This window comes from Manis javanica, chromosome 3 (assembly GCF_040802235.1).
Source record: "Manis javanica isolate MJ-LG chromosome 3, MJ_LKY, whole genome shotgun sequence".
Classification (NCBI taxonomy): domain Eukaryota; kingdom Metazoa; phylum Chordata; class Mammalia; order Pholidota; family Manidae; genus Manis; species Manis javanica.
This window is the reverse complement of record NC_133158.1, coordinates 168375763-168392425: the sequence shown is the minus strand read 5'-3', so window position 1 is coordinate 168392425 and position 16663 is coordinate 168375763. Positions and strand designations below refer to the sequence as shown.

Genomic DNA, 16663 nt, shown 5'->3' with positions numbered 1-16663 from the left:
CAACTCACCTAGGGTCATGGCATTCACGGGTAGGAGCCGGGTCCTCACTGCTGAGGGGCAGGTAGTTGAAGAACTCCCGGAGATTGCACAAGGCATCAACATCGTTTTCAAAAGCTCTGTGGGCAACACCTGAGAAAACAGGGGGCATATAATGGGCCACGGTACCTGTCAGCCCCCAAATGCTGCTTCGTGCCCACCTGCCCATTCCAGGGCCCATTCCAGGGTGGGTGGGCAACAGACTGGGCTAATGGCTCTGCCCTCCCTGAGGATGGAATGCCGCACACCTTTAGGCTGATCTTCAGGTCACGCAGCCAGTGCCCTCTGCTCTGCATCCACACCCCTGCCCGCGTCAGTCCTTTCTTTATTCAGATCTTTTTTCTAACACCACCTACTCAGAGGCTTTCCCTGGCCCCTGTCCAGAGCATGCCCTTCCCCACACCCCACACTTGCCAATCCCATTCCGGGGGGTTGGGGGGGTTCTCTTCCCTGAAGCGCCTTCCGTCCATCTCCTTGTTTACTGCCTGACATCTCCCCTAGGAGATCAGCTCCAACAGCGCAGAGACCAGGCCCATCTTACCACCATAGTACCACATCAAGAGTAACGCCTGATGATGGCAGATCTCTCCCAATAAAGCTGGATGATTTAAAAAAGAATACTGGCTGGTACATAATGTCCTGGCACTCAGCAATGGTGAGAGGAAAGAAGAGAAGGAGAGAAACTGCCTGGCCCTAGGGAGAAATCAGCCATCATTCCTCCAGAACACTCAACTCACACAACCAAACAGGGCCACAGACATAACCGAGAGAGTAGGGCCAGCTCTCCCAGGTTCACCCCAGCAGACTCCCTGCTTCCACTGTGCCTCTACAGTCTCTCCACACCACAGCTAAACTGAGCTCTGTAAGACAGATTGTGTTATGTTTCTACTTCCACCACCTTCCTTGCTGTCCACAGAACATGCCAGCCACTCTCCTTCCTCTGCACCTTTGCATAAGCGATTCCCTCTGCCTGCAGTGCTTCTCCTCTAGATATTCATGCAGTTAACTTCCTCAAATCTGCTCCGCTGTTACCCTCACAGTTGAGGCCTGCCCGTCCTGACTACCCTTGTATAACCGCAACAATCCCAACCCCTTTACACTGTTCCACTTTTTCCGTGACATATATTACCTTCTATCATCCTATATAAGATTCTTATTTATAAGGTTTATTGTTTGTTGTGTATCTCCTCTGCTGAATATAAGTCACAAATAGGCAAGGGTTTTTTCTTTCTTTCAAAAATGTATTTCTAGTACATAGAATAATGGTTCACACACAGGCACCCAGTATTTGCTGAATGAATAAAAAGCATTTTCAACATAACAGGATTCTTTCATTCAAGAAATATTTATGAATTGGTACAGCCACTTTGGAGGACAGCATAGCAATTCCACAAAAAACTAGACAAAGTTACCATTTGACCCAGAAATTCCATTCTAGGTATATACCCAAGGGAAACAAAAACATGTCCAGAAAAAAACTTAGACATGAATGTTTATAGCAGTATATTCATGACAGCCAAGAAGTGGAAACAATCCAAATGTTTAACTGATCAATAGATAAACAAAATGTGGTATATCCATACACTGAAATATTATCCAGCAATAAAAAGGATTAAGGTACTCATTCATGCCAAAACATGGATAAACCTTAAAAATACTAGGCTAACTAAAAGAAACCTGTCACAAAAAACCACCTCTTGTTTGATTCCACTTATATATCCATATATACCCAGAACAGACAAATCCATAGAAACAGAAAATAAATTAGTGATTGCCTAGAACTAGAGTATTGAGGGAGAAATGGGGAACAAATGTTCTCAGATCCAGGTTTTCTTTTTGGGGTGAAGAAAATGTTCTAAAATTAATTATAGTGATAGCTGAACAACACTGACTATACTAAAACCATTGAACTGTACTTTAAATAGTATTTTTCACACGTGTATAATATATGAACTACCTCTCAATAAAGCTGTTACCAAAAAAAAAAGAGAAAGAGAAAAAAGGAAAAATATGTATACAGTATCTTCTGGGTCATGCTCTGCAGATATAAAGCTAAGCATGTCAGACATGGCCCATCAAAGAGCCTCAGGCTCAGCAAGAACACCAACTGTCATTCTGCAGAAATTTAATGTCATAGGCAGACATTCATTATTTTAAGCTGTCAAGTGAAAAAAGGGCTACAAAAGAGTATTATGCACCTATGTTTGAGTATGTGTATGTATATTCATACCTATCTGCATGAAAAGACTGCAAGGGTATAACCTAAACATGAGTCGTGAAAATCAGTGGATGATGGAACTTCTAGTCATTTTTATTCCTGTATTTTCTAAATTGTCTACTACAAACGTGTATTATTGAAATCAGGAAAAAATAGAATACTTCATCAAATCTAAGATGCCATGAAGACTCAACATTATTTTATATCCCAGTAAGAAAGAAAAACTGCTCTTACTAAGCCCTGAGACAAGAGTGTGATGACAAATTGTGAGGAGTCAACGACAAGAAGCGGTCCGATTTAGATGTGTGCTGGAGATGGAGCTGAACGGAGCTGGTGGGGAAGGAAAGGAATGAGTCGAGGTTGATGCCAACTGAGATGGGGGAGGAATAATTTTTATGCGGGGGGGGTGGGGCAGGGATTCAAGAGCTCTTTTTCTTTTAAAACCATATTTTATAAAATCTAAGCCTTAAATGATAGTAAGACACACTTCTATTATCTGTACACTAAGAAAGAAATGCCAATAATGACGACCCAGTATCTTAACCACAGTCTAATGCAGTGCATAAATCAGTCACACTAGCCTCTCATTGCTTAGACATCTTTCAAAGAGGCAATTTCTCCTGTCTTCATTACACTGCTTGTTATGGTGGGCAATGCTTTCACAACTTGGTGTCTTTTTCCAAGAAAATTCAGAATTCCAATCATTGCTTCAACAATAAATGTCTTCACTAACATCAGATTCATGCCCTAACTTGCAATTCCATGTATGCTTATAAACAGTGACTTTTTTGTTTCAACACCAAAGTAAAAAGTAATCTTTATACATTCTGAACTCAGCACAGTGGGGGGCACATACCCCAAAAGAGTGACGAGCTATGAGGAAGCTGGTGAACATGTGGGCCGTGACCCTTCCTTTACAACTGCATCTGACCAATGGTGACAGGTAAAACATCATCTACTCCAAGACATACACTACTTTGGAGTAAAAGAAAGTCAAGCAATAAAATTTTTGTAATGGGCTCAACTGCATACATATAAATCACACGTCTTACAACAACCATTTCAGATACCTTTAAAATTTTTAAAGAACATGAAAGCATTAATAATAGCCTGTTATTTATTCCAGCAAATTTGAAATACTAAATACATCTTTATTATTATACCTGTAGTCAATACACCATACTATGGTCTTTCCAAATTCTGTCAATTAAGTTACATTATAAAACATTGTAACCATTCTCTTTGGCCCTCTTCTCAGTATTTGAAAACAGTGAGGTGAGCCTCAGACCCTCTAACCTGACATGGTGGTATGGGTCCTGGCACCACCAAGCTCCTCCTGGGTAACATCCTCGTTGGTGACAGACTTCACAACATCAGGACCAGTGATGAACAGGTAAGAGGTGTCCTGAAATCAGAATTCCAAAAGAATCAATCTTAGCACCAGAGCTAGATGGGGCCTTTTACATAGCTGAAAAGACAGATGCAGAGAAGATAGTGACATGGTAGCTGAACCTGGTTAGGATGCAGCTCAAAGATGCCTATCCGAACTAAAGACCCAAGTTTTTGCTGTATCACTATAAAAATCTTCATTGCATGGTTCTATCTTGGCAAAATAACTTCCAGTATGGCCATTTCAGGGTCATTCATCTGTTGAACAGATAGCCCTTATTCAGAGCTTGCTGTGCACCAAACATTTTTGTAAGCACTTTATAGGACTGTGTCATTAAAACCTAGGTTCTATTATCACCCCCATTTATAGATGAGGAAATCGAGGCACTGTGACAGTATACAGCTCGTCCAAAATTAACCAGCCACTCTAAGTGAAGTCATTTGGAAACAATGATAATCAATGCTTTGGTGTTTTGAGAGGGTGCCAAGCTTCTATATTTTCATTGCTAATTTAAAGTCACATTGTAAAAAAAAAAAGTTTTTTAAACAGGATACAATGGAAAATAAGTCTACATCCCAGCCTTTATTTTTAGGTCTCCCATTTCCCCACCCAAAGGCAACCACTGTCGATCTCTCTATCCTTATAAATACACCTATATAGGAACATTATTGAACTTGTATGAACATTAATATGGCATACATTTGTCCTCTTATTTTCTTTATAGCACAGTATCATACATATACAACTCTAAACTTCTTAAAAATTATTCCATATCAGTATAGTAGGATATGTATCATGAGTTATTTAACTGGCACTTATTGATGGTCATTTAGGTTGTTTCAAGTACTTTGCTAAAACAAGGAATTCTGCAGTAACTACCCTAAAACAGCCATCTGTAGTAAGCTAACTGTTCATACTCTTTGCCCATTTTTCTATTGGATAGTTGTTTTTATGAACTAAGGAAATTAGTCCTTAGACTATTATATGTGCTGTATAGGTCTTTATTTTATACCTCCTTGGTCTGGAATCCTTCTAGTCTAGCTAGAAAATCCCCCTCTACACAAAGACTTATAAATAACACTGTTGGAAGCATAGGGCAGAGAAAAGGTGGCAGAGTAGGAAGGCAAGGCAAAACCTCCTCGCACAAACACACAACCGAAGAGACTACAGCAAGTAAGACTAAACCTGAAAACAACCTGAAGACTGTAGAATGGACCACCCACACCTGGAGAAGAAGAGAAGACCACACAGAGAAGGGGTAAGAGGCAGAACCACCATCAGGCGGGACCCAAGCCCTTCCCTGACCCCAGCCCACAGGCGGGAGAAAAAGGAAGAGAATCCAGAAAGGCAGGAGCCTAAGAACTCTGCACACCTGGCGTGGAGATATCCTCTGGGAGCCAAGTCTGCAATACGTTGGGTCCTGAGGACTCGTGGGGTTGGACAACAGGGACGGGTAAACATGCAGGGAGGCTGAGACTCCAGCCACTTGTGGAGGACAGGTATGCTCTACCAGTGCTGAGACCCAAAGCAGAAACAGCAGTTTGAAAGACTTGCCAGCAGCGGGACGGGTGCCAGAGGGGCAAGAGCTGGATGGAGCTCTCTCCTCAGAAGAAAGAGCAAGTGGAAGAGACCTCTCCAGCCTTCCCTTGGCCCAACAGTTCAGGAAATCTCAGGAGCCCCAGACGCACCATGCTCCTCACTGGCAACTCAGCCCCAAGGTGTCTCCTTGAGCGCAGTGCCTATGAGCCGACCTACTCCGCCCAGCAGCAGCATCAGACTTTGCTGCAAGGCAGGCAACGTGAGACTCTCCCAGCTTTCACGGCCCAGTCTCAGTCTGAATGGGGAGGTGCCTGCAGGATCCAGATTCAAGAGTTCGTTGCTCCCCCCAGGGGAAAAAGTCCCATGCTACGTTTTCAGCCAGGCCCAAGAGCTGTGCAACAGCCCAGCCCACCCCATTAACCCTGCAGCTCCACCATCGCTATAGAGCAGGCAGAGGGCGGCCCTGCCCACAGCAATCCCAGCAGAGGCCTCTGCTCTGATCACAAAGGCAGCTGAAGAAAACTGCCAGCACTGCAGACTCAGACCACTACCAGCAGACAGAAAGGCAGTCCCACCCACTGCACAGCAAAAGCAACTGGGGCTCCAACAAAGTAGAACTAGGCACTGGAGAGTAAAGAGTCTTGAGCCTCTGGGCACCACAGGATGCCTCCTTCATAAAGCTATTACTCTCTAGGACAGGAAGCACAGCAGAGCCATGTAAAACAAAGGAAGAAACACAGAAACCCGGACAAAATGAGGAGGCAGAGAATATGTTCCAGACAGAACTACAAGACAAGACACTAGAAAGAGGACTAAATGAAATGGAATCTCCAATCTTCATGATAAAGATTTCAAAGTAAAAGTCATAAATATGCTCATAGATCTGAAGAAAAGTATTGAAGACCTCAGGGAGGACTTCAACAAAGAGAAGAGTTGAAAAAGAACCACTCAGAGCTGAAGAATATAGTATCAGAAATGAAACATACAATGCAGGGAATGAACACCAGGTTGCTGAAAGTAGAGTAGACAATAAGATGAAAATCAGAGAACAGAAACAACATGAAGGCTGAGGAACAGAGAAAAAAAAGGATCTCTAGGAATGAAAGACTCTAAGAGACCTATGTGACCTAACCAAATGAAACACTATTTGCATAACAGGAGCACCAGAGGGAGAGGAGAGACAGACAAAGGGATAGACATCTCTTTGAGGAAATAATTGTTGAAAACTTCCCCAATCTAGGAAAGGAAATAGACACTCAAATCATGGAAGTACGGAGAACCCCTAACAAAAGGAACCCCAGTAAGACAACACCAAGACATATAATAATTAAACTAGCAAAGATTAAGGATAAGGAGAACTGAAAGTAGTCTGAGAGAGAAAAAAGATTACTTATAAAGGAAATCCCATCAGACAGACTTTTCAGCAGAAACTTTACAAGCCAGACGGGAGTGGCATGAAAGACCTAATGTACTGAAACAGGACTTTCAGCCAAGAATCCTCTACCCAGCAAAGTTATTTAAATTTGAAGCAGGGATTAAATAATTTCCAGATAAAAGAAGACTCAAAGAATTTATAACATCTAAACCACCATTAAAGGATATGTTAAAGGGACTACTGTAGATGGAAATGTTCATAAGGCTAAATAGTTTTCACCAGTGAAAATAAAACCACAGTAAAGGTAGTGGACCAATAAATTACCAAGCAAGTATGAAATTAAAACAAAACAGAAGCAAAATCAACTATACACAGACTCAAAGGATACACAAAAAGTGAAGATTATGACATCTACTACATAAAGTGAGAAGGAAGAAAAAAAGTACTTTTAGACTGTGTTTGAAAGAGAGCAATCAGCAACTTAATATATACTCTTATATAGTAAAGAAGTTATCCTTGAACCTTTGGTAACCATAAAACTAAAGCCACAGATACACAAAAAAATTAAAGAGAAATCCAAATGCACCGATAAAGAAGACCATCAAATAACAAGAATATAAGAGGAAGAAAGGAACAGAAAAGAACTATAAAAACAACCAGAAAACAATAAAATTGCACTAAGTACATCCCTGTCAATAATTACCTTAAATATAAATGGACTGAATGCACCAATCAAAAGACAGAGTGGCAGAATGAATAAAGAACAAGACACATCTATATGCTGCCTACAAGAGATTAATTTCAGACCCAAAGATATAAACAGATAGAAAGAGAAGGGACAGAAAAAGAAATTTTATGCAAATAATAGGGAGGAAAAAGCAGGAGTAGGAGTACTTATATCAGACAAAGAAAAAAGCCATCAAAGGTAAGGAAGAAGTTAAACTGTCACTATTTGCAGATGACATGATATTATACAAAAAGCCCTAAAGACTCCACCATAAAACTATGAGAACTAATAACTGGATTCAGCAAAGCTGAAGGCTATAAAATTAATACACAGAAATTTGTTGCATTTCTATATACTAACAATGAGCTAGCAGAAAGAGAAATCAGGAAAACAACTCCTTTTACAACTGCATCAAAAAGATAAAATACCTAGAAATACACCTAACTGAGGAGGTGAAAGACCTATACTTGGAAAACTATAAGACATGCCTGAAAGAAATTAAAGACAACAATAAAAGGATATCTAGTCCATGCTCATGAATAGAAAGAATTAATATTGTCAAAATGGCCATCCTGCCCAAAGCAATTTGCAGATTCAATGCAATCCCTATCAAAATACCAACATTTTTTGATGAACTAGAACAAATAATCCTAAAATTCATATGAAACCACAAAAGACCCCAAATAGCCAAGGCAATCTTGAGATAGAAGAACAAAGCTGGGGTTATTACACTTCCTGACTCTGAGCTATGCTACAAAGCTACAATAATCAAAACAGTATGTTAGTGGCACAAGAACAGATCCATAGATCAATGGAACAGAATAGAGAGCCCAGATATAAACCCAACCATATATGGTCAATTAATATATGATAAAGGAGCCATGAATATAGAATGGGGAAAAGACAGCCTCTTCAATAACTGGTGTTGGGAAAACTGGACAGCTACATGCAAAAGAATGAAACTAGATTATTATCTAACCTCATACACAAAAGTAAACTCAAACTGGATCAAACACCTAAACAGAAGTCATGAAACCATAAAATTCTTAGAAGAAAATAGAGGCAAAAATCTCTTGAATATAAGCATGAACAATTTTTTCATGGACACATCTCCTCATGCAAGGGAAACAAAATAAAAAGTGACCTACATCAAACTAAAAAGCTTCTTCTATACAGCAAAGGACACCATTAGCAGAACAAAAAGATACCCTACAGTATGGGAGAATATATTCGTAAACAACTTATATCTGATAAGGGGTTATCATCCAAAATATATAAAGCTCTCATAAGTCTCAACACCAAAATAAACCAATAATCTGATCAAGAAATGGGCAGAGGACCTGAACAGACACTTCACCAAAGAAGATATACAAATGGCCAACAGGCACATGGAAAGATGTTCCACATTGCTAATCATCATGGAATGCAAATTAAAACCACAAAGAGATACCACTTCACACCAGTTAGAATGGCCACTATCCAAAAGACAAAAAACAACAAATGCCAGCAAGAACATGGAGAAATAGGAACTCTCCTACACTGTTGGTGGCACTGCAAATTGGTGCAACTGCTGTGGAAATCAAAATGGAGGTTCCTCAAAAAACTAAAAATAGTAATACCATTTGACCCAGCAATTCCACTCCTAGGAATTTACCCAAAGGAAACAAAAATCCATGATTCAAAAAGATAAATGCACCCCTATCTTTATCACCACACTGTTAGCAATAGCCAACATATGGAAGCCACCTAAGTGGCCATCAATAGATGAATGGATAAAAAAGATATGGTACATATATACAATGGAGTATTTTTCAGCCATAAAAAGAAATCTTCCCGTTTGCAACAGCATGAATGGATTTAGAGGTTATTATGCTAAGTGAAATAAGCCAGGCAGAGAAAGACAAATACTATATGATTTCATTTATTTGTAGAAAATAAAAACAAAGCAAAACAGAAGTAACAAAACAGCAGTAGACTCAAAGACACTAAGAAGGGACTAGTGATTACCAAGGAGGAGGGGTTAGGGCAGGTAGATGAGGAGGGGGAGGGGAATAAGGCACATAATAATTCACAACCACAATATAAGTTGGTCACAGGGGTGGTAACAGAGCATGGAGAATGATTCTGTAACATCTTTCTATGTTGATAGACAGTAACCGTACTAGAGGGGGTGAGAATTTAATAATATGGGTAACTGTTGAACCACTGTGCTGTACATTTGAATCGAATGTAAGATTGTGTATCAGTGACACATCAATACAAAATTTTAAACCATTTTTATATCAAAATACTTTAAGGTGCTTAGTGATATTATGATTTTCCTTCTAATTAGGATATATCTCAAAAATAAGAAGATTCACCTACTAAGCTAAAATAATATCATATGCAATAAAATTAAAAATTCCTCAAGATCAATTCTGGGAATATAGGACAATGGCTTAATTCTTTACCTTTCATTACCAATTTTTAAAATAAGGAGTTGATTTAAGAGCCATCGTAAATGCTGTCAATACATTTTCTTTTTCTGTTGATCATGGATTTCCATAGATTTGATATTTTTTAATTCATTAAAATTATTCATTTTGATGTACAACAAAAAAAACTGGAAATAACCCAATGTTCAACACATAAATCTCAAAATAATTATCCCAAGTGAAAAAAGCCAGCCCCTTCTGCCAAAGAAATTTTAAATCCATATTTTTGTACATATTTTGTAAATAAAAAATGTCTTTTTTCTATGATTCTGATTATATAACATTCTAGTAAATACAAATTAATCTACCACAATAGAAGGCAGATGAATGGTTTCCTAGAGACAGGGTTAGGAGATAGGGAAGGATGGATTAACAAAGATACATGAGGAAACTTTTGGGGATAATGGCTATGTTCATTATCTAGACTGTACTCATGGCTTCATGGCTGTATAAATGTGTAAAAACTCAAAACTACAATAGATCAATGAACAGCAGGCTGATTATCGCCTTGAGAGGCTTCGGAGTTGCATTGCCACCCAGGGGGTTAGGGCACCTGAAGTTCCTTAAGATTACCATCCTGCTGGGCCAAGTGTGCTGGGATGATTTTGTTAGGATAGCCACCATCCAAAAGACAAACAACAACAAATGTTAGCAAGGATGTGGAGAAAGGGGAATCCTCCTACACTGCTGGTGGCAATGTAAATTAGTTCAACCATTGCAAAAAGCAGTATGGAGGTTCCTCATAAAACTCAAAATAGAAATACCATTTGATCCAGGAATTCCACTCCTAGGAATTTACCCTAAGAATGCAGGATTCAAATTTCAAAAAGACATATGCACTCCTATGTTTATCGCACAACTATTTACAATAGCCAAGAAATGGAAACAACCTAAGTGTCCATCAGTAGATGAATGGATAAAGAAGATGTGGTACAATATGCAATGGAATATTATTCAGCCATAAGAAGAAAATAAATCCTACCATTTGCAAAAATGTGGATGGAGCTAGAGGGTATTATGCTCAGTGAAATAAGTCAGGTGGAGAAAGACAAGTATCAAATGATTTCATTCATCTGTGGAGAATAAGAACAAAGAAAAAACTGAAGGAACAAAACAGCAGCAGACTCACAGAACCCAAGAACAGACTAACATTTACCAAAGGGAAAGCAACTGGAGAGGACAGGTGGGAAGGGAGGGATAAGGGGGAAATGGGGGCATTATGATTAGCACATATAATGTAGGGGTGGGGGCACGGGGAAGGCCGTACAGCACAGAGAAGACAAGTAGTGATTCTATAGCATCTTACTACGCTGATGGATAGTGATTTTAATGGGGTATGTGGTGGGACTTGATAATAGGGCGAGTCTAGTAACTATAATGTTGCTCATGTAATTGTACATTAACGATATCAAAATTTATAAAAAATAAAAAAACCTAAAACACACTACCCATAACTTACACATTTCACACTGACTCTTATATCAAAAGGGCATAGAAACCAGCTTGAAGAGACTAGCTAAGTAAAGGACAATTCAGCAAAATAAATAATGATATAAATGGATTATAAACCATTAAGTAAAATAGGAAATCATGAACCCATATTTATATTAAAAGTTGAAATAAACAAATGCCCAAGAAAGCAGGGTTCTTCCTTGGAGTAAAATGCCAACTAATATAAAGTGATGGAGCTGCCAAATAATTTTGTAAAAACTGGTTCAGATGAGAATCATCAATAGATGCTAAAATCAAGGAGAAAAAGTGCAATGCAGAACAGTATACTTGCGGTCTCAAAGTATCTCCCCAATGAGTACTTAGCAGTTACAAAGGTGAAAACAGTAACTGCACAGTAGAGAAACCAGACAACACCTGGAACAGTGATCAAATTAATACTACCATTAAGGGGCAGATGAACATCATTTGTTTCTAGATGTGATAATTTGAGCAGAATACATTACTTATGAGGTAGAAAGGCTAGGATACCTCCTCTGAATCTAATAAGAGGAAACATCAGATAAAATCAAACTAAAGAACAATATATAAGATAATTTGCTTTGCAGACTTTAAAAAATGTATCATGCAAAGTAAGTCTGAGGAGTTTTTCCCAATTAAAGTAGATTAATGTGACAAATATGTGATCTCAAAATGAATCTTGTACTGGAGAACAAAAATGCTACAAAGGACATTATTGAGACAATGAACCAAACTGGAATCTGATTGGTAAACTAGGCAAAAGTACTATATATGATAGACTATATGTTCAGTATATAATAAAACAAGTCTTAATTTAAAAAGGTTGAAATCATATAAACAGTATTATCCAATCAAAATGGAATGAAACTAGTAACAAACAGAAGGAAAACTAAAAATACATAAAATTTTAAGAAAATACATTCTTAACCAAGGGGTCAAAGATGAAATCAAGGGAAATTAGAAAATATCTCGAGACAAATGAAAGCACAACATACAAAAACTAATGGATGCAGCCAAAGCAGTGATAAGAGGGGACTTTCCAGCTGTAAACACTCATACTCGGAAAGAAGAAAGATCTCAATCTAACTTTACATGCTTTAAGGAACTTTAAAAAATAAAAATAACTAAACCCAAAGCTAGCAGAAGGAAATGATTCGAACAGAGCTGGGTGAAAATAGAAAAATAGAGAAAAATCAATGAAACCAAAAGTTGATTTTTCAAAAGATCAAAACTGACAAATCTTTAGCTAGATGAACTAAGAAAAAAAGACTCAAATTACTAAAATAATAAGTGAAAATGGGAACATTACTGCCAATTCTACAGAAATAAAGAGATTATAAAAGTACTGTGAACAATTCTCCACCAACAAATTGGATAACCTAGATTACATGCACAAATTCCTAGAAACACACAATCTACAAAGACTGACTCATGGAAAAATAGAAAGTCAAAACAGACGTATAACTACTAAGAAGAATAAATCAGTAATCAAAAAGCATCCCAAAACCAAACAGCTTCAATGGTGAAATCTACCAATCACTTCAGGAAGGATTAAATACTAATCTTTCTCAAATTCTTCCCCAAAAGAGGAGAACACACTTCCTTACCCATTCAACAAGGCCAAGCATTACCTTAATACCAAAGCTAGACAAAGACATGACAAGAAAACGTATCAGTTTTCCATGTAAATATTGATGCAAAAATACAAATATTAGCAAAACTAATTCCACATTTTAAAAGAATTATACACCAAGACCAAGTGAAATTTTCTCCTAAAATGCAAGGATGGTTCAAAACACACATATCATGTAATATGCCACATTTTAAAATAACAATGGGGAAAGATTACATGATCATCTCAATTGATGCAGATAAAGTATTTGACAAAACTTAAACACTCTTCATGATAAAAATACTCAAAACCAGAAACAGAAAGAAATTACCTCAATGTGATAAAGGTCATATAAGAAAAATCCACAGCTAACACCATATTCAATGGTGGAAAACTGAAAACTTTTCCTATAAGGCAAGGATGCAGACTTCTGCGACTTCTACTCAGTGTAGTACTGGAAGTCCTAGCCATAGTAATTAGGCAAGAAGAAAAGGCATCCAAATCTGAAAGGAAGAAGTAAAATTATCTGTTTACAGATAACATGATTTTTTACATGTAGAAAACCCCAAATATTCCACCAAAAAAGTTAGAACTAATAAAAAATTAAGCAAAGTTGCAGGATACAAAATCAACAAACAAAAATCGGTAGAATTTCAACACACTAACAATGAATAATCTGAAAAAGGAAATTATAAAAATACTTTATTCTTTTAAAAGCTACTGTAAATGAAATTATTTAGGACTAACTTACCCAAGGGGGCAAAAGTTATATACACTGAAAATAAAACATCATTGAAAGAAATTAAAAACACAAAGAAATGGATTGAAAGACTCAGTACTGTCAATGCTACCAAAACCAATATACAGAGTCAATGCCATCCCTACCAAAACCACAATAACATTTTTCTGGAGAAGAAGAAAAATCTCAAGGGACTCTATAGCTAAAATAATCTTGAAGAAGAACAAAGTTCAAGGTCTCACACTTCCTGATTCAAAACCTACCACAAGCCTAGAGAAATTAAAACAGTGCGGTAGTGGCATAAAGACATTTAGACCAATAGACAAAATGGCCCAGAAATAAACCCTCACCTATGTGCTCAAATGGTTTTGACAATGACTCCTAGACCATTCGGTGAGGAAAGTCTTTACAACAACTGGTGATAGAAAAACTACATATACACATGCAAAAACAAGCAGCTGAAACTCACATCATATTATATATAAAAATTAACTCAAAATGGATCAGAGGCCTAAACATAAGAGGTAAAATAAAAAAGCTTAGAAGAAAACATAGGGGAAAGGTTTCATAACATCCAATTTGGCAAAATGTCTTAGATATAACAAAAGCAGACCAAAGACAGATAAACTAAACTTCATTAAAACTAAAATATTTTTGTGCAAAGGACACTATCAACAGAATGAAAGGGCAGGGCAAGAAATCAGGGCAAATATTGTAAATTATGTATCTCATAAGTCGTTAATAGCCAGAATATATAAAGAACTCCTACAGCTCAACAAGACAAACCCAACTTAAAAAGGGACAGAGGACTTAAATAGACATTTCACCAAAAAAGATACACAAAATACCAATAAAAAATATGAAAAGACACTTCAACACCTCTAATATTAGAGAAATGAAAACCACAATGAGATACCCTTCACAACCATAAGAATGGCTATTATAAAAACACAAAATAACAAGTGTAGGCAACAACGTAAAGAAATTGGACCCTGTGTATTGCTGGTGGAATGTAAAATGATACAGCCACTAAAACAGCATGTGGTTTCCTCAAAAAATTAAATAGAATTAGTATATGACCCACTAACTCAACTCCTAGATATATGCCCAAAAGAACAGAAAACAGGGATTCAAGCAGATACTTATTCACCAGTGAATACTGCAACATTATTCACAACAGCCAAAAGGTGAAAATGGAACAAAAATAGTAACACAAATACACAGAAACACAAGAGCCAAACCATGTTAAAAGATGGGTGAACTCTGAAGACACTCTGGTAACTGAAATAAGCCAATCACAAACAGACAAATATTGTATGATACCACAAATTCAGAGAGACAGAAAGGGGCTGAAGGGGAAGGGGGAATAGAGAGCTAGTGTTTAATGAGTACAGAGTTTCAGTTGAGGCAGATGAAATTCTGGAGATGGATGGTGGTGATGGTTGCATAAAAACATGACTGTACCTAATGCCACATAACTGCAATTATAACCTTTCATGTATGTTTTACCACAATTCTTCTAAAGTATTGTATCAGTGTTAAACTTCTTAAATTTAGCATCTGGTTATTTAAGAAAGCATCCTAGTTCTTAAAAATTAAGCATAAGCATTAGGGAGTAAAAAGACAAGATATATACAACCCACTTTCCAATGGTTAAGAATTCAGTAAATTTGAAATTTCAAAGTCAAGAAATTTTTTAAAAATCAGTTCAAAGGACAACATTCAGAGAAGGAAAAATACAATTCAAAATGGAAAAAGACAGGGGCAACATTATATCCAGAATATACAAAGAACTCCTAGAAATCATTAAGAAAAAACTCCAAAACCTCAAGTTTTTAAATGGGCAAAATATATGGAGAGGCATGCCACAAAAGAAACATTATGAAAAGTTCTTCCATCTCATTAGTCATGGAAATACAAATGAAAAACCACAATGAGAGATCATACTACACACAAACTGGCATAATTATGTTAATAAAAGTGCTGGCAATGATGTGGAACAAGTGAAATTCTCACACACACGCCTAGAAAAAGTGTAAATTGCTGCAATTTCTTTAGTAAACAGGCATTACCTAGAAAAGCTAAAGATATGTAAATCCTATGACATAACATTGTCCCTGCCTTGAGAAACTACAACACATTGCACCAAGACACATGTATAAGAATGCTATCAGCATTGCCTGCAATGGCAAAAATCCAGAAACACAAATGTCCTTTGACAGTAGAATGGATGAGTATATTAAGATAATTCACTACACAGCTATTAAAAGAATATACTATATTTACAAAGAAAATGGATAAATTAAAAAATACAGGTCACAGCCATACACCAAAGAATGCATATTATATGATTTCACTTTACATTAAAGGCCAAAAATAGGCAACACTAAACTACATTATTTCACGAGGCATAAAATTTAAACTGTAAAGCAAAGAAAATTTTAAAATTACCATAGAAGTTGAGACAATAAACAATTCTAGGCAGGATGGATAGAGGCAATAGTGATTAGGAAAGGTAATGGGGGCAGGACTCCTGGAGGAATAATTCTTGATCTGGGTCTTATCTACATGTATTCCTACTTTATAGTAATTGCTAAACTATACATATTTTATGTGCTTCCCTGAGTATATATTACACTAGACAATTAAAAGTGTTTAAAATGTTTTAAATTAACTGGGAGAGGAGGCAGAGACAGAAGCAGAGACAGCAGAAGGGTTTTACAATAATTCAGGTGGCATACTTGAATCAAAGTGGTAGCAACTTGATTTTAGATAATATCCAAACATACAACAAATATGATTTTTGACTGACTGAACTTGGGATGTGACAGAAAAAGATGAATCAAAACACTGTCAGTATTTTTAACCTGACCCACTGGAAGGCTGGACTTGTCATTTATTAAGATGGGGAAGGCTTCAGAAGAGCACTTGGGAAGAGTTTATTAGAGATCAAAACCTATCAAATTTGAGATACCCATCAAAGTTCAAATAGAAACATTAGTAGGCAACTGAATATATAATTCTGGAGTTCAGGAGACTATTCCATCCTGAAGAAAAAGACATTTGAGAGTGTTCAGCATATA

The 16663-nt window shown here is 37.2% G+C and overlaps 1 protein-coding gene across 3 annotated transcripts in view; it reads right to left on the bottom strand.

Moving 5' to 3' along the window:
• PCCB (propionyl-CoA carboxylase subunit beta) overlaps positions 1 to 16663 on the bottom strand; it is an 81054-nt gene that overhangs the window by 40680 nt on the left and 23711 nt on the right. For all 3 annotated transcript variants that reach the window (XM_073232358.1, XM_037022973.2, XM_037022972.2), the window contains 2 exons: positions 3551 to 3659; positions 9 to 129 (listed from right to left, as the gene is read on the bottom strand). In XM_073232358.1, the coding sequence (XP_073088459.1) occupies positions 9 to 129; positions 3551 to 3659 (230 nt within the window). The remainder of the gene's footprint in view (positions 1 to 8; positions 130 to 3550; positions 3660 to 16663) is intronic.